Here is a 24,121-nt window from a genome sequence, read left to right on the forward strand (position 1 = left end):
AGCCACTCTGAGACTGTCAAAAGAGTGCCCAGTTAAGCACAGGTGTTTTGACAGCGGAAGGTGTGGGAGATGCTTTGCGTGAGAACGATGATTATTGAATCGGATTCTGAACGGCGTTTCTGTTTGACCAATATATTGTAGGTGGCACGTACCACACTCAAGCAGATAAATGGCGTTCGACGTGTCACAGTTGAAGCTGCCTTTGATACGGAGCGCGAAGTTTGAAGAACTGCTTTTCGCTGTTGTCGTGGTTAGCATATGCGGGCATACTTTACAGCGTGGTTTGTTACAGGGGCTGCAACCTGCATGTACGCGGGCACCGACTTTACAAGACGTTATCAAATTGCGAATGTTTTTTGAGCGTCGGTACACTACACGCGGTGCCTTTGGGAAAATTATTATAAGTCTTTCACTTTGGCCTAGAATATTTTGATGCCGTTTCAGAATGGCAGAAACATTCGGAATAGACGCCGAGTGCGTCAAAATAAGGTTAGTAGCAGAAGTGGTCACCGCCGGCTTTGACTTCACGAGAATATCTTCCCTTTTCAAGTTATTGGCTCGTTTTATTGCGTCATCAATAATTTCCTTAGGGTACTGGCGGTCAACGAGTGTTCGCTTTAGCTCTGCACAGTTAGCATCAAAATCTTTTCGTTCAGAGCATATGCGCCTAAGACGGTGTGCCTGGCTATAAGGGATCGCGGTTTTACAATGACGAACGTGGCTGCTTTGGAAATGGAGATATTGGCGCCCGTCCGTTGGCTTTTTGTAAAGCTTGGTTGTCAAACTATTTCCGGTTATTGACACTGTAACATCGAGGAAGTCAATATCTGACGTTGAGTGGTTATGTGAAAACTTAATGCTCGGGAGAACGCTATTGAAGCCAGTTATAAAGTTAAGGAGTGTCGATTCACCATGGGGCCATACAAGAAATATATCGTCAATGAAACGTCTATACTACACAGGTTTTAGGGTGCAGTTTTCAAGAAATTCATTTTCCAGTATGCCCATAAAAATATTAGCATAATTCGGCCCAATCCGTGTTCCCATAGAAGTACCACTGACCTGTACATAATGGCAATCATTAAATTCGAAATTATTTAATTCAAGAATGAGTTTCAATTTAGGTATTTTCATTTTGTCACCGTGCTGTGACTAGGGTTTGATTGTGCGCATGTCGTATGGGACAACGCGATAAGTGTCTAGTGTCTCTATATATACCTGTAACGCAACCACACTTGTATTCACTCCGACGAAGGCCGGTCCTCCGGCCGAAACGTCAGTCAGTAAATATGCCATAAACGTTCGTCTTTTTTTCCTTTTTTGAATATACCTTCGGGTCTGGCGCGAAACCCTTCATCTTGTATGCATATATATATATATATATTGTGAGCGCATTTTGCGCACATCGTCGTCGTCATCTGTACATACGACTCATCATCTTGTGTGAGCGCTATTTGTGCATATCGTCGTCGTCATTTGTACATACGACTCATCATCATCTTTTGTCTCGTGCGGTGCTTCGTCTCTGACTCGGGCGGCTGCTCGGAAATAAAGGCATCGCATCGGCCGACGTCTCACAAGTGGTGGAGAGTGCTTTCGATTCCCACGTCCTCTTACTTTCCCGATTCCCCTGGAGCTCCGATCCGGTCGTCGTTTGCTCTCGCCTACCACGGTGATGGCAGAAACCAACCCGTCCACCAGTGCTGCTACCACCTCTGCTCAGCCCGCTGGGCCTACCTGGACGGTGAACACCACACACCGAGATCCTCCCGTCTTTGCCGGCCTCCGCGGCGACGACGTCGACGATTGGCTCGATCACTACAACAGAGCCAGCGACGCCAATCATTGGGACGACACGCACAAATTGCGGTATGTCGCTTTTTACTTGACCGAAGTTGCGAAGACATGGTTTTTTAACCACGAAAGTGACTTTTCGGACTGGCCATCATTCACCCAGCAATTTCGCCAGATATTCGGCATGTCCTCTGGACGCTCCGCCGTCGCGAAACAGAAGCTGGCAACGTGCATACAAGAGCAAGACGAGTCCTATACGTCCTACATTGAGGACGTCCTCGCTCTCTGCCGCCGCGCACAGAGTGACATGGCGGAAGCTGATCGCGTTCGCCACATACTGAAAGGCATCAACACGGTCGCCTTTAATGCTCTCGTCATGCAGAACCCAAACTGCGTTGAGGATATTATCACGGCCTGCCAACGTCTAGACACGCTCCAGTCTATTCGCCTGCCACGCGCCTCTACCGACCCTCATCTCAACGGTGATGCTGAGCTGCGCGCCCTGATACGCACTCTCATCAGGGAGGAGCTTCACGGCCATCTTTCGGGACCTACGACGCTGGCAACCGTTCGCCCCGCTCCTCCTGGACTGCGTGACATCGTCAAGGACGAACTGGCGTCGATGACAAACGTCCAAATGGACAAGTCTACTGCACCATTTCGTCCGCCAAGTTATGCCGAAATTGCCTCCCGGCCTCCCTCGACCGTTCAGTCTCCACCTGCCGAAGCTTACCGCGACCCCCTAGCTTCGCTGGCAGCGAATACTCCTGCACAGCCGTACTACTCTCCGTGGCGGTCGTCGCGCCCTGTTTGTTTCTACTGCGGTATTCGCGGCCACATTTCTCGCTTCTGCCGTCGGCGTCAGCAAGATGAAAGGCGGGGCTATGCTACCTTTGAGCGAGACAGCGCACATAGGTTTGACTCCTACGTTCCCGGGCGTCACCCAGGTGAAAGGCGAGGCTATGACACCTTTGAGCGAGAAAGGATACCAGGGCTACATTCGTACGTTCCCGGACCGTACACAACCTCTTCTGGTCGCTCTCCTTCACCTTCCCAGGACATGGATCGAGCATCCCGCTCGACCCGGCGTCGCTCTCCTTCACCTTACCGCCGTTCCTCATCGCCCTTGCGTGCTGCTTCCCACGTTGTGGACACCCGTTCGGAAAACTAGAGGCTGCAGTTTTCGGAGGAGAAACCTCATCGTATCGGACTGTCCCAATTCCTCCTGCTCGCCCCGCCAATTTGCTCTCAGTTTGTGTGGAAGGTGTTTCCGTCGACGCCCTTGTAGATACTGTAGCCGCTATTTCTGTTATACATCGTGAACTGTGCTTCCGTCTGCGAAAATTGCAAACGCCGTATGTTGGTCCGGTCCTATGTGGTGCCAATGACGATCCCATCTTTCCTACCGGACAGTGCACAGCTCGCGTCCTGATAGACGGTAGTCGTCATCATGTGCAACTTTCGGTGCTTTCGACGTGCGCTCATCAGATGATATTAGAATGGGACTTCCTGTCCGCTGCTTCTGCACTAATTTCGTGCGGCGACCCAAGGATCCGCATCAGCGACACCGAGACTTATCCCGTTTTCGATTCCCCGTGTCCCAACCTCATTGCAGCAGCGGATTTTATTATACAACCAGACGAAGAACGTGTTCTTATCCTTGAGTCAACAGACATTGTCGACGGAGACGCATTGGTTGTACCTTCTCAGCGCTGCATTTCTCGAGGACTCGCCATCGCTTCTTGCTTGGTCCGGTTCTCGAGTGGCTATGCCAACCTCACAGCCTTTAATACGACTCCTGAGCCACTACTACTGCCCAAAGGGTCTACTGTCGCCAAGCTCGCCGACGCTGCGCCGGTATGTGTCGTCAGTGTTTCGCCTGCCACATCTTCCGCACATTGTACGCCCGCAGAAGGCCACACTAGTGCTATTAAGGCCACCTTGAGTGGAGATCTCAATCCGGCCCAGACGGATGCACTCCTCACCATTTTAATGAAGCATGCAGCTTGTGTTGACGTTTCTTCGCGAGGCCTGGGTCAGACCACTGTAACTACTCATCGAATTGAAACAGACGGCTCTCGCATCATTCGCCGTCGCCCGTACCGTGTGTCACCTTCGGAGCGAAAAGTTATAGAAGAACAAGTGAACGACATGCTGACACGCAACATTATAAGGCCTTCAGCAAGCCCTTGGTCTTCTCCTGTTGTGCTTGTTAAGAAAAAGGATGGTTCTGTGCGCTTTTGCATCGATTATAGGGCGCTAAACAAAATTACCCGCAAGGATGTTTATCCTATGCCTCGTATTGACGATGCTTTGGATACCTTACAAGGTGCCGAATATTTCTCGAGCCTCGACTTGCGCTCAGGATATTGGCAGATTCCAATGCATGAGCAAGATAAAGAAAAGACTGCGTTTGCTACACCTGATGGCCTTTTCGAGTTTAACGTGATGTCTTTTGGACTGTGCAATGCACCAGCTATGTTTGAGCATATGATAGATACAGTGCTCCGTCGCTTAAAATGGAAGACCTGCCTTCGTTATTTGGACGACATTGTCATCTTTTCGTCGAGTTTCTCCCAGCACCTACAACGTCTAGACCAAGTTCTGACGTGTCTAGCAAAGGCTGGTCTCCAACTCAATACTAAAAAGTGCCGCTTTGCAAGCCGAAGCATTAAAGTATTGGGCCACGTCGTCAGTAAGCATGGCATCCAGCCTGATCCCGATAAAATCGCTGCAGTGCTGCAATTTCCGCCACCAACCACACTTAAAGAACTCCGCAGCTTTCTAGGAATCGCGTCCTACTTCCGCCGCTTTGTCCGTGACTTCGCCAACATCGCCGCTCCTCTACACAAACTTCTGACTTCGAGCGCGTCCTTTGTGTGGTCGGACGACTGTGAAGCCGCCTTCCAGACCCTCAAACGACTTCTCACGTCAGGGCCCGTGCTCCGTCATTTCGATGCAACCGCCCCTACTATTCTACACACTGATGCCAGTGGGCATGGAATTGGCGCTGTCCTGCTGCAGCGGAATCAGAAATCTGAAGAGCAAGTCGTGGCTTATGCAAGTCGTACTCTTTCTCCTGCTGAGCGCAACTACACAATTACAGAACAGGAAGGCCTCGCCATCGTGTGGTCAATACAAAAATTTCGACCCTATCTCTACGGCCGTCATTTCACAATTGTGACCGACCATCATGCTCTCTGTTGGTTGTCGTCCCTGAAAAACTTGTCTGGACGCCTAGGCCGTTGGGTACTGCGCTTGCAGGAATATGACTTTACTGTCACGTATAGGTCCGGCAAACAACATCAAGATGCCGACGCTTTGTCACGCTGCCCGCTGTCTCCAAACGCCCATGCTTCACCTTCGGTCTGCACGTCCCCATCTAGCCACACGTCTCAGCACACGTCCAGTAGCCCGGGACAGGCGGTTGCCTCCGTTGACTTTCTTCCGTCCACTGACCTCGTCTCACTCCAGCGTACTGACCCATACTGCCGAACGCTGATCGACCGACTTACTGGCTTGGCACGACCCCCCAACAGTCGCTTAAGACGACAACTTTCACGTTTTAAACTACAGGGTGGAGCGTTATTTCGATTAATCTACCATCCTTCCGGTAACCGGTGGGTACCAGTCATACCTCGCTCACTTCGACTCCAAGTATTAGAAGCATTTCACGACGACGCGACGGCTGGCCACTTGGGCTTTCTTAAGACCTACGACCGCATCAAAACGCGTTGTTTCTGGCCGGGTCTTTCCGTCTCTGTCGCCAAATACGTTAGCTCCTGCGCGTCATGCCAACACAGAAAACGCTCGACATCCCTTCCAGCCGGTCCTCTGCAGCCTCTACCATGCCCGTCCACCCCCTTCGAAATTGTGGGCATAGACTTGTACGGACCCCTCCCACTCACGCCCGCTGGTCACCGCTGGATCGTTACCGCAGTGGATCATCTCACGCGGTACGCGGAGACAGCTGCTCTCCGCTCTGGTACTGCCTCCGAAGTCGCCGACTTTTTCGTGCACGCTATCATTTTGCGCCACGGCGCACCTCGGGTCCTGCTGAGTGACCGTGGCAAGATGTTTCTTTCGCATGTTCTTCGTGAAGTCCTCCAGGCCTCTGACACCACCCATAAGACCACATCAGCGTACCATCCGCAAACAAATGGCCTTACCGAGCGTTTTCATCGAACTTTGTCCGACATGATGTCAATGTATGTTCGACCCGATCACACCAACTGGGACACCATCCTACCTTTCGTCACGTTTGCGTACAATACTGCCGTCCAACGTACAACCAATTACAGTCCCTTCTTCCTTGTGTACGGTCGTGCGCCGTCTTTCGTCTTGGACACTACGCTCCTTTCAGCACCTGCGGCTCCATCCGCGTCTCTTCCTGAAGAATTTGCTGCTCGCATCGCCCGCTGCCGTGAAATTGCCCGCGCCAACACCGCTACCATTCAGGACAAAAGGAAAATTCGTTATGATGGGACGCGTCGCGTTGCTTCGTTCCGCCCAGGCGACGAAGTTCTTTTGTGGACACCTGTTCGCGCACCGGGCCTCTGTGAAAAGTTTCTCCAGAGATATCTCGGCCCCTACACCGTTTTGCAAAGAACTTCGGCCGTTAACTACCGCGTCACTCCTGTCAGCTCAGCTACTGACCGCCGCCGCCGCTCTACGGAAATCGTTCACGTCTCTCGCCTGAAACCTTATATTCGCCGTATCTACCCTTTCTAGCTTGCGGTCTTGCTGACCGCTTTCCTGAATGGGGGAAGTTAGTGTGAGCGCATTTTGTGCATATCGTCGTCGTCATCTGTACATACGACTCATCATCTTGTGTGAGCGCTATTTGTGCATATCGTCGTCGTCATTTGTACATACGACTCATCATCATCTTTTGTCTCGTGCGGTGCTTGGTCTCTGCCTCGGGCGGCTGCTCGGAAATAAAGGCATCGCATCGGCCGACGTCTCACAATATATATATATTACGCTGGCCTCCTTTCCCTACAAACTGATCTTGATGCGGTGACTGCTTGGTGCTCCTCGCGGCTAATGTCTTTAAATACGTCTAAAACAAAGCTAATGTAATTTACCAACCATTCCACCCGACTTCCTACCACCTACTTTCTCAATAATGCTAGCATTGAACTTGCGCCAACTTACAAGTATCTTGGCGTTCATCTTCAGTCTGATTTAACTTGGCATTACCATATTAACACCGTCTTAGCATCAGCTAACCGAGCATTCGGTATTCTTAAACGTAACCTCAAGCACGCACCTTCACACTTAAGAAAACTTGCTTACATCACGCTGATCCGCCCAAAATTTGTATATGCTTCCGCCATATGGGATCCCGTTCAAGCATACATTATCAATAACATTGAATGCACGGCAAAACCGTGCTGTTCGCGTCATCTTTTCCGATTATTCACGCTTCCCCAGCGTCACATCATTAAAACAACGTGCCGAGTTGGAACCACTCTATCGCGTCGACGCCGCTTTGCTCACGCAACCTTATTTCATAAACTGCATTTCACTTCTTTTCGCCGCCCCCTGCAGTCTTCCCGCGCCGTGACCGCACTAACAAAGTGAAACGCATAACTTGCCGCTCATCGCTTTACGCAAGATCGTATATTCCTCGCACAATAATGGAATAGCCATCACGCATAGCTACTGAAGTACCATCTTTCCAAACCTTGTTGCAAGAAAACTGTTAGTGGTAGCTGATTAGTTATTACTTATTGCTATATGTACATATTAACATATTGTGTATAAAGCTGCTTGCGACTTCACAAATTAGTGCATATCCCCCCTATTCATATCTATTTGTTTTATGTTCCTTGTGTGTGTTTATTTCTTCTGTATATTTCATGCTTGAGTTATACTTCATGTTTCCACTAGTTGCATTTCGAGCGCTAGTGCTGTACGCGTTTGTGTCGGCTCCCCCCCCCCCTCTATGTAATACCCTCTCATGGGGGCCCTTAGGGGTAATGTAAACAAATAAATAAATCAGTAAATAAAAAAACACATTTTGACATAGATGGCAAGGCTGCCACCACGACAGCAGTTGCTTATTAGTCCTTCATACGCATATCCTTCAAATTGTGTTGGACTAGTGAGCCACATTTCTGAGACCTAACATCTTAAATTTCCATTTGATGTTCTCAGGCGCCTATTGCAGTATGTCTCATAATTCGTGCGTTCAAGTGAAACACGGATATCCATTTTACAGCTTAAGCTGTTATGGGCTCTTTCCATTAGCTGTTTCTGCTCTCGATGATGCCGCCGCCTCCAAACGAACCCGCTATCGCCGGAAATACGAAAAAAGTACCCGCTCTGCGCCGGGATCGAACTCAGGCCCGCTGCGTGGGAGCGGGATACTTTACCACTGAGCCACGCAAGCGCTTGCTACCCGGTAGATGAAAAATTTACTTTATACGCGCCCTATATGCGGGAGCGCAGGCGCAGACGAACCGAGCCTCCATCAGTATGGTGGCGCCATCTAGTAAACGTGCCTGCAACCGCCGCGTGCGACGAGATGCGATTCAGACGTGATGCGATTCAGACGAGGCGCGCAATCAACGCTATCCCGATGTTAGATGTACGCCACGTATCCTGGCCGCATCTTCGGTACATGTTATGGCTTCTCCTCACAAGGTACGAACCGCTGCTGAAGAAGCGAATCGTAGAGCTACGTGCGCGGCTACAACCAGGCATCATCGGGCTCAGCAGACTGCTGTGCAGCGAGAATTACAAGCCGCAGCTCGCCGTTCACGCCGACGCCGGGCGGGCAGTTCAGATCGTTCTCGTCAAACTCGAGGCGAAGACACTTTGGCGCGAAGACCTCGCTGTGCGTGGTGCCGAAATTGGAGCTACTCTTGCGCAGCTCAACCAGCTTACGCTGTGATTGTGCTGCGTGTGCCGCGCAGACCTGTGACTTTTTTATGAGTTGTATCACCATAATATGCAATAAACGAGTCATAATTATCATCACAGCAGACATTATGACTGAGTCCCATCATGTCGACAGCTGCGCTACTAACAGCTGACGGAAAGTACAGACATCGGGTCGAATCATCGTTGTTAATTATAGTGCTTAAAAAGCGCAAGAAAATTGAGGAGGAGCTTCACAGTTTACTTCAAGTCCTCCAAATCGCGCTCACTTCGGATAACCACAACACGTTCAGCATTTTTCTTTCGCACCGACACCTTACCATTCGTATGCCAGACAAACGCATATACAGCGCTCCTTGCCCAATCCTTTGTTCTAAACAGAAGTTTACGGGCAAGTCGAGACGTATTCTCACAATTGTACACATTTCCATTTTTTTTAACTCTTTTAACTCTTTTTAATCCTTCTGCATTCCTCATATGAGGAAATACCTGTTATGAAGGTATTTTTGACATAGACATGTTCAATTCAAGAGAAAGTCTGAGCTCGTGAAATTCTGTGGGCCAAGAAGACTTTTCTAGGTCTGATTGAGTGAGCCCGAGTGAACCCGGCTGAGTAGAATTTCGCTGAGTTCGAGCCCCAGTGAGTATGTCTGAGTATTGGGGGCGAACTCGACCACTGCAAAAGCTGGCGCCACCGTCGGTTTGACGTGTTGTGAGGGAACACGTGGTCGCAGCGGCCGCGTCATCTGCCTCGGAAGCGCCGAAGCGAGCTGAAAACGAAAGTTTAGTCCCACCTGCGCTACGGTTTTGATCAAGTGGGGATGTGTCGGGTTGACAGCACTTGAAAGCACTAGTGGCTGCCTGTGAAGGCGTCCGACATGGTTGGCTCGGTACCACACGCGCACGCAACGCAGCCGGGTGTCAGCCTTCACACGTACCCCCAGGCCAATAGTGTAGCTTAGATTCATTTTCATTTTTTTTTCATTTTTATTTACCCTAAAGGCCCATCGGGCATTACATAGGGGGGGGGGGGGGAGACATTTTTAGTACAATGAATAATAAAAGTTAGATGCACACAACAAAGAATATAGCGGTGCTAATAACACTTGCATAAACGCTCTTGCATAATAAAGTATACATAGAATTCGTCCAATAAGGTGGGAATATGCAAACGAAAAACGGAAATATTTACAGAAAGCAATACAGCAATTTCGACATGTAGATACTGAAGCGTGCGATGATTTATTTGATACATCATGACACAATAACTGAAACACACCGTAATGAAAGTTAGAAGACATGCCATTCGCACGTGTCAAAACTACCGAACATCTTTGTGGTTATGTCAATGGCTTTTGGTAAGCGATAAGAATTGATTTAGTGCTTCTGAAAATTTATCGGCATTTTCTTCTTCAGCTACTGATCTCGGCAACTGATTCCACTCCTGGATTGCCAAATGCAGAAAGGAACAACGAAGTAGGTCGGTGCGGGCAAATGGTTGACGAACTTTAAAAGAGTGGTCCAAGCGTGGAAACATTGCAACTGGCGTTGTTATTATTGTGGCAGTGTAAGGTGTAGGGTTGTGATATATCTTATGAAAGAATATTAAACGAGACGCCTTCCGTCTTCTTTCTAGTGTTGCAAGGTCAAGGCTGTCTTTGATTTTAGATACACTTGAATAGGAAGAGTAATCCGACACGATGAACCTAGCAGCTTTGTTTGGAATGATTCTAGCCTCTTCGTGAGGTATGCTTGATGAGGGTTCCAAATAACTGAACAATACTCAAGTTTGGATCGAACTATTGATTTGTAGGCAAGAAGTCTTGTGTCCTTATTAGCTTGGCGCAGTGTGCGTCGTAGAAAGCCAAGAGTCCGATTTGATTTTCCAATTACCCAGTCAATATGTGTGTTCCAGGTCAGATTAAAAGTTAAATGAACACCTAAATACTTAAATGACTCAACTGGTTCAATTGCCTCATTATTGATTGTATAAGTGTGCGACACAAAGTTATTACAAGTAGTAAACCGCATTAGTTTTGTTTTCTTGGTATTAATATTCATCTGCCAATCACGGCACCACTCACTTAATTTCCGCAAGTCATTATCTAATTCTTCACAATTGCTATAGTCAGTAACAACATGGTAAATAACGCAATCGTCAGCAAATAGACGAATTTTTGAATTAATACCAATGTGAATATCGTTGATAAAAATTAAGAACAACGTTGGCCCCAATACTGAGCCCTGGGGTACACCAGGGCTCAGTATTGCGAAACTTAGAACCGGCAAGGAGCTATCGACTACAACTCGGGTGTGTAGCAAGCACTTCCGCGAGGAGTATTTCTGCTACGGCGTTGGGGATTCGGTGAGTAGCAGATTGCGCGCACGGAGAAGCTCGCCCGCGCGCTCTGCCCGGTTAATGTTATGAAGATTTGGTCTATGAACTTGTTTATGCTAGATACTGGCATGTTCACCAGAATTGAAAGGCAACGGTACGAAGCACATTAAAAAAAAAAAAGCATCGCATATGGTCAAGTTTGTGTTAGCCCCAAACAATTAATGTATACTGAATTGACAAAAAGAAGCAGCGGGAAATTCTTCGCCGAGAAGACCGATAAACATGCAGTGTGACGCAACTTGAGAAATAATGATATTGAAACATCCAAGAATTTAGAAGAAAAAAAGGTGATTGAATCGCCGCGATGGCACATCACGAGTCGCCGTATAGCGTCGAAGCCACTAGTTATAACGAAATTATTATTTTTTTTGAATAGCTCCGATAGCGTCCACCCAACAGTGGTTGCTTGTGTACGGTCAAATGTTCATATGGTGTGCCCTAACGTTCACGGCACGGTGCGAAATCGCGCTCGCCGCGAAAGCTAAACAATGTGTACGGACATGCATGCAGACGCGCAGTCAGTCGCTGCGAACCCGTGCGATCGCTGCATATAGGTTTCATTCTGCTATGCTCCATTTGGTTATACAGACAGCCCACTGTAAGAACATATTTCACATAGTCTGCCCTCAGCGCGTGCCTACCTATAGCCTACCTTTCAAGCAAGAAGCTGGTTAGGGGAATTCCATCGCGACGACCGCGCGCAACAGGCGTTCACTGTACGTATTCAGTAAAGAGATAGCGCCTGTAAACTATTCTGCGCTATCAGTTGAGAGTAAGAAACTTCCTTCGTTCGGAGAGTACTTACAGAAATGCCAGGAGGGCTCCTGCGTGTTTTTTTAAATATTTTTATTGAGTGCTGGCAGCCAAACCTATGAGGAGCGCGCCGCGTTATCTCTTATACTACGCAAGCGAGGCGTTTCCGACAGATGGCGACTGCCTCGCCCCCAATAGTGAGTGAGTCTGAGTCCGAGTGAGCTCTAAGCAAAAAATATAATTTGTTAGTGAGGCCAGTCCGTTTATTTGAAGCGCCTAAAAAAAAAAAAGCAGTGTTGCACGCTTTGACAATAGGAATGACACCAGACAATCAATATTGTAATCTTAGCTTGCGGGTCGAGCAGATGGTTCATTTGAAATTATAGAAAATGTAAGGGCTGGTTGACTTTTCAGCGTGAGGGCGATGGAGGGCGGACAATTTCTATAGGTGAGGACGAGGGGGAGGGAGGGTACTTGAGGGTCGTGAGGGCGAGGGAGGAAAAAAATGAGGACATTTGCTCATGAGTGAGCACGCTGACATATTTGCCGGGGGCAGTGTTAAAAGACGTGAAACATTCAGGTTAAGTGGCCGAAGCATAGAGGGATCTAAACTGGCGGTTTCTGGCAAAGAGTCATAGTTGATTAGCATTTCTTTAAAAAAAATGAGCCGACCTTAACGGCATACTCGCAGGTACTTTTGTGAAGGAGTGCGCCGTGCGGCTCTTCACCTTCGTGCCTGGGCGCACGCTGAACCGTAGGAAAGTCAACGACCACTTGTGCATCTCCTGGGGTGACCTCCTTGGAAGAATACACCGAGCAATCCAGGTGCGTAGGTGCCTCTGTTTACCTTGACGACACACAGCGTCCGTTCTTCAGCAGCTTTTGCTCCGTTACCGGACGGGATATTCAGACAACGCACCTACGGAATAATAGAGCTTAGGGGCTGCAGTTCTGGCCTTTGACTTTAGCGCCTTCCATGGGAGCGACGTTACGCCATGGGTCATCACAGTGTTTCTTAGCATGACATTTTTATCAGACTCAAGAATTTTCAAAAAACTTGGCACACACTGTTCGTTAAAGGATGTGTTTATATGTTCCAATAAAGATATTGCAAAAACAGTTAGGTATTGGCAAAGTGAGTTTTTGGGCCAGTTGGTACAGGTTCACAAAAAAAGATTCACTCAGTAAGTCCGCTGAAAGTGGTCTTATTATGCCTAAGCAAAGTGCCACTCCACGCAGCTCTTTAAATACTGTTACGAGGAAAAAGGCAGCGTACGCAATAACACGGTCGCAACCTTGCTGGCACTGCAGCCAAAACAGCGCCGATTCCATTACCGCTGGCATCAGTTCGAACTTCGGTTGGAGCGGTCACGTCAAAATGGGCTAGAACTGGTGTAGAAGTGAGCCGCACGGTAAGCTCAGCGAACGCAGTAGCTTGTTCCGGACCGCAGACAAAAACTCCGTCTTTCTTGAGAAGTTCTTTGAGAGGGCGCGCAACGCTAGCTAAATTGCGTACGAACCGGCGGAAGCAGGAGCAGAAGCCCGCAAAGCTTCGAACGTCGTTGGCGCAGGTCGCCACGGGGAAATTCTTGACAGCGCGAACGTTCTCAGGATCGGGGCAGACACCGCAAGAATTGATTGATTGATTGATTGATTTTCATTTACACACACACATGTGTACAAAGGAGTGGTAAATGGAGGTGTATGAGGGAAAAAAGCCGCCGAGACGCGGCTTGAGGCAACCTCACCCCCTTAGGTACAGTATGGCTGCATGGAGTAACACATGAAGCACCATATATGTGCGGTATTCTGTACCGAAGGAACTTTCTCCCTGGCGGATCTGATCTTATTCTTGACGTGGCCAAACATCTACGACGGACTGTGCTCTTTTTTGAGCTCCATGACACACCCACGGCAGGACATCTTGGGTTAACTCGCACGTACGACCGCGTCCGCCGCCGCTTCTATTGGCCCAGTCTCGCTCGCTCCGTCCGCCGCTATGTTGCTGCCTGTAATCCCTGCCAGCGTCGGAAAACGCCTCCGGTGTTACCTGCCGGTCATCTCCAGCCGATCACCGTGCCAGTGGAACCTTTATTTCGTGTAGGATTAGACCTCCCCCCTGTCCCACATCATCCTCTGGGAACAAGTGGGTAGCCGTTGCAACTGATTACGCCACCCAATACGCCATCACGCGGCTCTCGCGACCAGTTGTGCCACTGACGTCGCATACTTTCTCTTGCGTGACATTATCTTGCTTCATGGCGCCCCGAGACAGCTACTTACTGACCGTGGTTGTAACTTTCTGTCGAAAGTGATCGCCGACATTGTGCGTTCCTGCTCTACTCAACACAAGCTGACTACCTCATACCATCTTCAAACCAATGGACTGACGGAGCGGTTAAACCGTACCCTCACAGATATGCTATCCATGTACATTCCCAAGGACCACCACGACTTGGACATTGTCCTTCCTTACGTCACATTTGCGTATAATTCTTCCCCGGCACGACACCGCCTGATTGTATCCATTTTATCTACTGTACGGCCGCGAACCGACTTTGCCCCTTGACACTACACTTCCTCCTGCTGCAACCTCAACAAGCGAGTATGCGCGCGACGCCATCGCCCTCGCCGACCATGCACGCCACCTTGTCCGTACTCGACTAACGGCCTCGCAAACCACTCAGCAGCGTCTGTACAACGCCCGCCACCATGACTCAAAGTTTTCTACTGGTGCACTCATGCTCCTGTGGTCGCCCTCTCGTCACGTCGGACTTTCAGAGAAGCTCCTTTCGCCCTACCGCGTGCTACGCCAGGTGACGTACGAAATTGCTCCTGTCAGTTCGACCTCTCCCTTGACTCTGGCATCCAGTGATGTCGTGCACGTCAGTAGGCTGAAGGCCTACTACATTGCTTCCGAGTCCGGCCTTTAGTCGCTCCGGGACGGCGCTTTTGCCGCTGGGCGTAGTGCTACGGACCAGCATTTACGATGACGAAGAGGCGAGCAGTGTGAAGACGACGACGATTAGAGGCTAGTGCGGGCTGCTGCCGCTTGGCCAAGTGCGGCGTTTCATCATTTCATCATCAGCCTGTATTCATGTCCACTGCAGGACAAAGGCCTGTCCCTGCGATCTCCAGTTACCCGTCTTGCGCTAGCTGATTCCAGCTTGCGCCTGAAAATTTCCGAACTTCATCACCCCACCTAGTTTTCTGCCATCCTCGACTGCGCTTCCCTTGGCTTGGTATCCATTATGTAACTCTAATGGTCCACCGCTTATCCATCCTACGCATTACATGGCCTGCTCAGCTCCATTTTTTCCTCTTAATGCCAACTAGCATATCGGTTATCCGTGTTTGCTCTCTGATTCACACCGCTCTCTTCGTGTCTCTTAAGGTTAGGCCTAACATTTTTTGTTCCATCGCTCTTTGTGCTGTCCTTAACGTGTTCACGAGCTTCTTTGTTAACCTCCAAGTTTCTGCCCCATATGTTAGCACCGCTAGAGTGCAATGATTGTACACTTTTCTTCTCAACGACAGTGGTAAGCTTCCAATCAGGATTTGGTAATGCCTGCCGTATGCACTCCTACCCGATTTTATTCTTCTGTAAATTTCTTTCTCAGGATCAGGGTCCCTTGTGAGTAACTGACCAAGATAAACGTTCTCCTTTACAGACTCTAGAGGCTGACTGGCGATCCTCAATTCTTGTTTCCTTACCAGGCTATTGAACATTACCTTTGTCTTCTGCATATTACTCTGCAACCCCACTCTTGCAATTTCTCGGTTAAGGTCATCAATAATTTGTTGTAATTCGTCCCTATTGTTGCTGAATAGGACAATGTCAGCGGCAAACCGAAGGTTACTGGGATATTTTACGTTCATCCTCACCCCCGCAGGGGCGTCTGCGTAAGCAGGCGTTTGGTGCGTTGCGACACCACGTACCCGAGCACATGAGGGTTGGACCCTCCCGCGTGTAGCCGTGCGCGGCTTAGCCGTGTCCGGGGAAAAGGGGATCCTGGGGGTTGAGCCGATGCCGAGTGTTTGGACCTCTACGGCCCCTCGGCGGAGGCCACACACCTCTTTGGCCTCTGCTTCACGTAGACGGCACCCCCGGACTGACCCACCCGGGGGAAACCGGTGGTCGCCTTTTCCTGTCCCCCTCTCCAACCTTTTGCTTTCCTATCTCCTTTCTTTTACTCTCCTATCATCTCTTCTTTTCCGTCACTTCCTAATTTTCACAGGCGGCTTGGGTTAACCTTGTGTATGTGCCCTCCCTTGGGTATAATATATTAGGTTATAGTGGCAATGTACGGTTGGCGCCTGCAGCCTTACGCGTTAAGTGCTGCAGCGTCCCCTAGTTGGGCTCCGTGGTGGGTGGCCGCCATTGCCGCCGAAATAAACCAAACCAGTATGGGAACGCCTGCATTTCCCCGTTTACTTGATCGTCACCCTCACAAGAGGGGACGCACCGAAGAACTATTAAGCTTATTCAGACCAAGAGAAATCTTCCCCCGTTACCAAGTAGTTCACAGTGAGAAGACCGAAAAACCAGCAAGAACCGTATCCCCTTTTCTAGTCGCAAAAGGCTTGACTGACGCCCTTGGCCCAGGTTACAAAGTCACCAAAATGGCGAGCGGGGACCTCCTGCTTGAGATCCGTGATAAAGAGCAGCACAATAAACTCAACAAGCTTGTGGCATTTGGAGACATTCCTGTTACCGTTTCACCTCACCGTTCTATGAATACAGCACGCGGAGTAGTCTCTGATGCAGATCTCATTGACTTGTCCGAAACCGAACTATTGGAGGGCTGGAAAGAGCAAAATGTAACCAACGTACAGCGTATCATTATCCGACGAGACAATAAAGAAATTCCTACAAAACACCTGATCCTGACCTTTGCCACTTGCGATCTGCCACAAACAATAGAAACCGGATACACTAAGATAGCTGTCAGACCATACATACCTAATCCAAGACGATGTTTCCAATGTCAAAGATTTGGCCACGGCTCGCAGAGCTGTCGTGGTAGACTTACATGCGCGAAATGTGGAGTCCAAGGTCACGCCTCAGATAACTGCGAAGCGACACCACACTGTGTAAACTGTGATGGTGAACATCCAGCTTACTCCAGATCCTGTCCTAACTGGAAAAAAGAAAAAGAAATTATCACTCTCAAAGTGCGCGAGAACATATCGTTCAGGGAAGCACGCAAAAGGTGCTCACCATTCCACACTACCACATATGCTGATGCGGCGCGTCAAGGGGCAGCGTCGCAGCGGCTACTGCCACCTGCCCAGCTCGCGCGCAGCGAGCTGTCGCTTGTGGCTCCTGCCCCCAGGGTGGAAGGAGCTAAGTCTACTCCACCCAACCAGCGAACAGGCCCGGTTACCCTAGGGTTGCCGGCACCACAACAGTCCTCGGTGGCAGCCTGCGCTTCGCGTAGCGAACCCGCAGGCCCGCCAGCAGCTCCCACGGTGGGTGCAGTCAAGGCTGCCTCACCCTCACCGGCCCCTGCTGGTGCTGGCAACAGCCGGCGCAGCTCAGGCCCAAAGGCAGCCCCATCGACATCCGGGCTGGTGGGCGCAAATGTCTCGTCCTTCGCGGCGAGACTTTCTCGTGAAACTTCTCGCTCGCAAGAGCGCGTGTCCGGCGCCTCACAAGAGGCAATGGACACCACACCCACCCCGACGGCGCACCAAGCGCCTAAGGAGCGGCGAGGTTCCCTCGACCGCTTCAGAAAAGACAAATCCCGCGTTACAGGGCCTGGAAAGGGCTCTGTAATCTAATGCAACACTTCCTTTTTGTTTTTAGTACACACAGCACCCATTTACTTTCAGTATGGCCACACAAATTATACAATGGAACATCAGAGGCCTTCTTAGGAACCTCGATGATGTGCAAGAACTTCTCCACGAACACAATCCAAAAGTGCTGTGTGTACAGGAAACTCATTTAAAATCGACACATACAAACTTTCTTCGACAGTATGTTACGTTTCGTAAAGATCGCGATGATGGTCTCGCATCATCAGGCGGTGTTGCCATCATGACTCACAAAAGCATAGCATGTCAACGTTTGCAGCTGCAAACACCCCTTGAAGCAGTGGCAGTTCGACTGGTTCTCCTTAACAAACTCATCACCATTTGCTCGCTATACATACGCCCACATTACCGCTTACACAAACACGAATTTCAGTCCTTGATAGACGAATTGCCAGAGCCCTATCTTGTTCTTGGCGATCTCAATGCACACAACAGTCTGTGGGGCGATGCTCGCATCGATGCGCGAGGCCGTCTAATTCAAGATTTTCTTTTCTCATCCGGTGCTTGTCTGCTTAACAAAAAAGAACCGACATATTATTGTCTTGCAAACAAAACCTTTTCCTCTATAGACCTCAGCATAGCTTCTCCATCCATATTACCTGAACTTGAATGGGAAGTTATAAAAAACCCTTACGGGAGCGACCATTTCCCAATACTGCTGAGAGCGCCAAGACAATACGAATCTCCACCACATGCTCCCCGGTGGAAGGTCAATGCAGCGGACTGGAAAAAATTCCAAACACTTACCAGTAAGCTCTCGTGGGCTGACATTTCATCGCTCGGAATTGACGGTGCCATCGAGTATTTTACAAATTTCATAATAGATGCAGCTTCTAAGTGTATTCCCCAAACAAGTGGCCTTTCTAGCAAACGCCGTGTTCCGTGGTGGAATGAACAATGCCGGAACGCGCGTAGGCAGCAGAACAGAGCATGGAGGCAGCTTCGCAATTATCCTACTGCTGAAAACCTTGTCAGTTTCAAGAAAATCAAGTCCCAAGGTAGGAGAACACGCAGACAAGCCAGGAGAGACAGCTGGCAAACATTTTTATCAAGTATCAACTCGTACACGGATGAGGCCAAGGTTTGGAACAGGGTGAATAGAGTAAGAGGACGACAAACACATCCGCCTCCCCTGGTAGACAGACAGGGAGACAGCCTGGAGGACCAAGCGAACCATCTGGGTGCACATTTTGAACATGTTTCCAGTTCATCACACTATTCTCCAGCGTTTAAAAGATACAAATCAGCAATAGAAAAACAAAAACTGGACCGAAAGAGCACCGGAAACGAGCCATATAACCTACCTTTCTCCCTAGCAGAGCTGCATGCATCACTCACCTGTTGCAACCAATCTGCCCCAGGACCTGACCGTATACTATATGACATGTTGAAAAACCTACCCTCTGAAACTAAGAAAACCCTTCTCTGTCTCTATAACTCTATATGGACCTCCGGCGAGATCCCCTCTGCCTGGAAAGAGGCCATAGTGATTCCTATCCTGAAGCAGGGCAAGGATCCATCGTCCGTATCCAGTTACCGGCCCATAGCTCTAACAAGCTGCCTCTGCAAAGCTTTCGAGAAAATGATAAACCGTCGTCTGATACATTTCCTAGAATCAAACAAGCTGCTTGACCCATACCAGTGCGGTTTTCGCGAGGGTCGATCCACCACTGACCATTTGATACGTATTGAGGCACAGATACGTGAAGCTTTTGTTCACAAACAATTCTTTTTATCTGTATTCCTAGACATGGAAAAGGCCTACGACACCACATGGCGGTTTGGAATACTGAGAGATCTCTCCCACTTTGGTGTACGTGGTAATATGTTAAATGTCATTGAAAGTTATCTGGTGAATCGCACATTCCGTGTTCGAGTTGGCAATGCATTATCACGACCTTTTGTGCAGGAAACTGGAGTGCCACAGGGTGGGGTGCTCAGTTGCACTCTCTTCATTATAAAAATGAATTCCTTGCGTCTAGGCATCCCACGTAATATGTTTTACTCAACGTACGTCGATGATATACAGATTGGATTTAAATCATGCAACCTTGCAATCTGTGAGCGGCAGGTTCAACTTGGTCTGAACAAGGTGGCTAAATGGGCAGACGAGAATGGATTCTGCCTAAATCCACAAAAGAGCACCTGCGTCCTTTTTTCTAGAAAGAGAGGACTGTACCCCGACCCCGACATTGACCTGCAAGGACAGCGTCTACCTGTAAAAACGGAACATAAATTCTTAGGCATTATTCTTGACACAAAGCTAACATTCATACCACACCTAAAACATCTAAAAAACAAGTGCATGAAAACAATGAATATTTTAAAAGTGTTGTCACGCACTACATGGGGTAGTGACAGAAAGTGTCTGTTAAATTTGTATAAAAGCCTCATACGAACACGCCTAGACTACGGGGCCATAATTTATCAGTCAGCCACCCCAACCGCGTTGAAGATGCTGGACCCCATCCACCATCTAGGTATTCGCTTGTCTACAGGTGCCTTTAGGACAAGCCCTGTAGAAAGCCTTTACGTGGAATCCAATGAGTGGTCCCTCCACCTGCAGAGGACCTACACAGCTTTCATGTATTTCCTTAGAGTGAATGCAAACAGTGAACATCCCTCATATTCCACCGTAAATGATTTGTCCAGCTCCCACCTCTTTCATAACCGACCTGCAGTAAGAGAGCCCTTCTCGTTGCGTGTGAGAAGTCTGGCTGAGGAAATGGATGTCCCACTCTTTGAACATCGTCTAATGACACCCACTATACAGGTCTCACCGTAGCAGTGGCAGATTGTCGACTGTGATTTGTCCTTTTTACATAATACGAAGCACGCCAAGGTTGCACACATTCGAGTGCATTTCCTCGAACTGCAGCATAAATACTCCTGTCCGGAATTTTACACCGATGCATCAAAGTCTCATGCCGGCGTCTCTTATGCAGCGGTTGGCCCATCATTTTCAGATGCCGACACCCTGCACCCCCAAACGAACATTTTCACAGCAGAGGCTTATGCAATACTGTCGGCTCTTAAACATATCAAAGAATCGAAAATACCAAAAGCAATCATCTACACAGACTCGCTGAGCGTAGTAAAAGCTTTAAAATCTCTGAAAAGGCACAAAAATCCTGTAATAGTATCGCTTTATTCATTACTATGTAATATTTATGCGTCTGGGCAGCATGTTGTGGTGTGCTGGGTGCCAGGACACCGAGACATCGAGGGAAATGTACTGGCAGACCAGATTGCCACATCCATCGACGCAAAAGCTGGAAACATCCATGCCCGTCCCTGTTCCCGATATGATGCCATATCTACGCAAGAGACTTCGAGCCCACTGGCAACGTTTGTGGGACGCCCAGAGTCTAAACAAACTTCATTTAATTAAGCCTCGCTTAGGGAACTGGCCATCCACCACGAAATCTAGAAGAAATGATGTCCTATTCTGTAGGCTCAGAATAGGACACACCTACGGCACGCACAATTACTTGTTGTCTGGAGGCGAACCCCCGACCTGTACTAGATGTGGGGAGGTACTTACTGTACTTCACATCCTAGTACAGTGTCCACTACTAGAACCTGAAAGAAAGAAACACTTTGTCCAAGCCTATAGAGAGAATATACCCCTACACCCAGCGATGTTTTTACATAATGACCCGGTATTTCAGCACGAATCAGTTATAGCCTTTTTAACCGACATCGACATTTTGCAAGTTCTTCGCCCGAGAGATTCGTAGCAGGGTCCTCTTTCAGAGAACGCTGCTGCGACAGCATTATTGAAATGCACTCTCCTCCAGGCTCTTGCTTCTAAGCGTCTCTGTGAGGCAGTAGTGCCTAGTATCGCTCACAGCTTTTTTATACCATATTATATTCATTGCGCCCCTATCACATCATTGTCATGATCTTATTAATGTTGTCTTTTACGCACCTTTAGTGCGCAGGATTTTAGGCCCCTTTACAGCCACCCTACACCTACCCACTGTCATTGATCATACCATTGCTCACTCAGTACATCACGCCTTGGCGCTCTTTGGCCATAGCTGGCCCTTGCGCCAGAAAACAACATATATCATCATCATCATCATCGTTCATCCTCACGCCTAAGCCTTCCCTGTCTAAGAGTTTGAATACTTCTTCTAAGCATGCAGTGAATAGCATTGGAGAGATTGTGTCTCCTTTCCTGACCCCTTTCTTGATAGGTAACTTTCTACTTTTCTTGTGGAGAACCAAGGTAGCTGTAGAATCCCTGTAGATATTTGTCAATATATTCAAGTATGCCTCCTGTACTCCTTGATTCCGCAATGCCTCATGACTGCTGGTATCTCTACTGAATCAAATGCCTTTTCATAATCTATGAAAGCCATATAGAGAGGTTGATTGTACTCCGCTAATTATTCGATTACATGATTGATGACATGGATATGAAGTCTAGGATTTGACGAAAACTCGTCTGGCGAGGAAAGAACAAGGCTGAATAAACGTACACTCGTCAATTGAAAAACACAAAACAACAGATTGACGTTTCGGCGCCCAATAACGTGTGCCTTGTTCACAATTAACGAATGCATGACGGTCTTTATTATATATGCGTCGGAAGACGCAATGCGCTTGCGTACAACTCAGGGAGGGGTCCCCGTGTCCGGTTTATCGTGTTAGTAGTAGATTGTATGCAGAATGATTCAAGGAACAATCGGAATGATAATTTCTTCTGTCTTTCGATGATGGAAGCCGAATGCCAGTTAATACGTGTCCCGTCTTTTCATGATGCTCTGCCAGGGCGCTGGAAACCGTGTGTGTTTTGGCTACATCATTGCGGTGCTGCTGTAACCTTCTTTTAAAGTTCCCCGTTTCGCCTGGCAGTCCTGGCAAGTAATTTTGTAGATAACGCCGGGGTATTTTTCTTTTTCGAGGTGGTCTTTGACTCGGACGAGTTGTTGTTTTATCTTGCTTGAAGGGACGTGGCAGATTTGTTCATCACATTGACTCGCTCACGCCTCGTGCATAGGAGAGAGACGTCCGTTTCCTTGTTCTCAACGTACTGAGAGGGGGTTCCGCTGCACGCTTTCCTTCGGCCGGGGTAGCTATTGCGTGGTAGCCACTGCTGACCTGCGTCACTCTTTTCAACTCAGCTCTGCGTGCGTCAGTAGTCCAGCACAATCAGAATGCATGGGTGAACAATGTCGAGGCAACAAATCGTTTGTGTCCAAGGGGACACATATATAATTAGGACCATTATGCATTCGCTCATTGTGAACAAGGCACCCTTATTGGGCGCCGGAACGTCAATCTGTTGTTTTTTGTTTTTCATTTGGCGAGTATACGTTTATTCAGCCATGACATGGATATGCTGCGTATTTGTTTGTATATATACTTGTATATAGCTTCTCGTCTGCGTCTTCCTACTTAACAATATTGTATTTAAATAGTAGCCATAAATCCATAATCCATAATCGACGAGGTGTCCGAGCACAGTAAGTTGATGGTGGCCGAAGTGGCATTTTGATTAATTGAGCTGAAGCCCAGCCTTGCGAAAAATAGAAAACGAAAGACGCTCGAGGTGCGTGGCAAAAGTTGGTGAAACACCATCGAGAGAGAGAGAAAGAGAAAACATTTATTTGGACCATCGAGGTCGTTGCTCTTGAGGTCGAGTGGTTGGTGTCCTCATTCCAGGATTCCACTGGCCATGGCTGCTCGACGAAATTGCTGATAGCACAGGCAGATAGACCACTTAACACCGTAAAGGAGAGCGTCCATCATACGTTCAAATGTAGCCGGGGCATTACATAACCAGAACGGCATCACTTTATGATAGAAGAGGCCACCCGTGCATCATCACAGCATGAAGTCCGTGGCGTAAAGGTGAATATACAAATAATGAAAAAAAAAAGGAAAGTTCAGTTTTACTTAATACCCGTGAGATCTGCGTTAAATCACGATAATTTCAGTGGTTTGCCTTTTGGGCATTCCCCGTGGTTAAATGTATACACGCAGCTTCGACAGTGGTCAAAACATCGTAGGAGCTCCAACGAAGCTCCAAATTATGCTCCAACGAAGGTTTTTTTTAATATTTTGTTTTCTGCACACTGCGCGGATGGCCCCGAAATACATGCGCTCACTAATCATCGTGTCTCATTCATTCTCACCTGTTCAACAATTACGGGTCCTGAAGTTCTATCGGAGCCTGATCACCACGACGGGTTTTATCACACGCAACACGTGTCCACAGTCTCGTAAGCGAGACGTATTGCTAATCGCGTAGTACACCACACAAACACACACGCACGCACACACAATGTGGTCCATTTCGCTACGCAAAGGTGAGCCCATCACGTCGCTGTTCCTGCCGCACACTTTACCACAACAAATCGAAGACATCCAAGGAAGAGCCTTCATTGCACAATCCATCGCCGACCACCACCACGTGGTTCACGTTCGCAAGTAAAAAAAGGCCAGCGTCGCCACATT

The 24,121-nt window shown here is 48.5% G+C and overlaps 1 protein-coding gene across 1 annotated transcript in view; it reads left to right on the top strand.

The window, feature by feature from the left end:
• LOC119461884 (hydroxylysine kinase) overlaps positions 1–24,121 on the top strand; it is a 435,160-nt gene that overhangs the window by 284,008 nt on the left and 127,031 nt on the right. Inside the window, exon 5 of the mRNA XM_037723252.2 lies at positions 12,525–12,658. Within this exon, the coding sequence (XP_037579180.1) occupies positions 12,525–12,658 (134 nt within the window). The remainder of the gene's footprint in view (positions 1–12,524; positions 12,659–24,121) is intronic.

This window comes from Dermacentor silvarum, chromosome 8 (genome assembly GCF_013339745.2).
Source record: "Dermacentor silvarum isolate Dsil-2018 chromosome 8, BIME_Dsil_1.4, whole genome shotgun sequence".
Lineage (NCBI taxonomy): Eukaryota > Metazoa > Arthropoda > Arachnida > Ixodida > Ixodidae > Dermacentor > Dermacentor silvarum.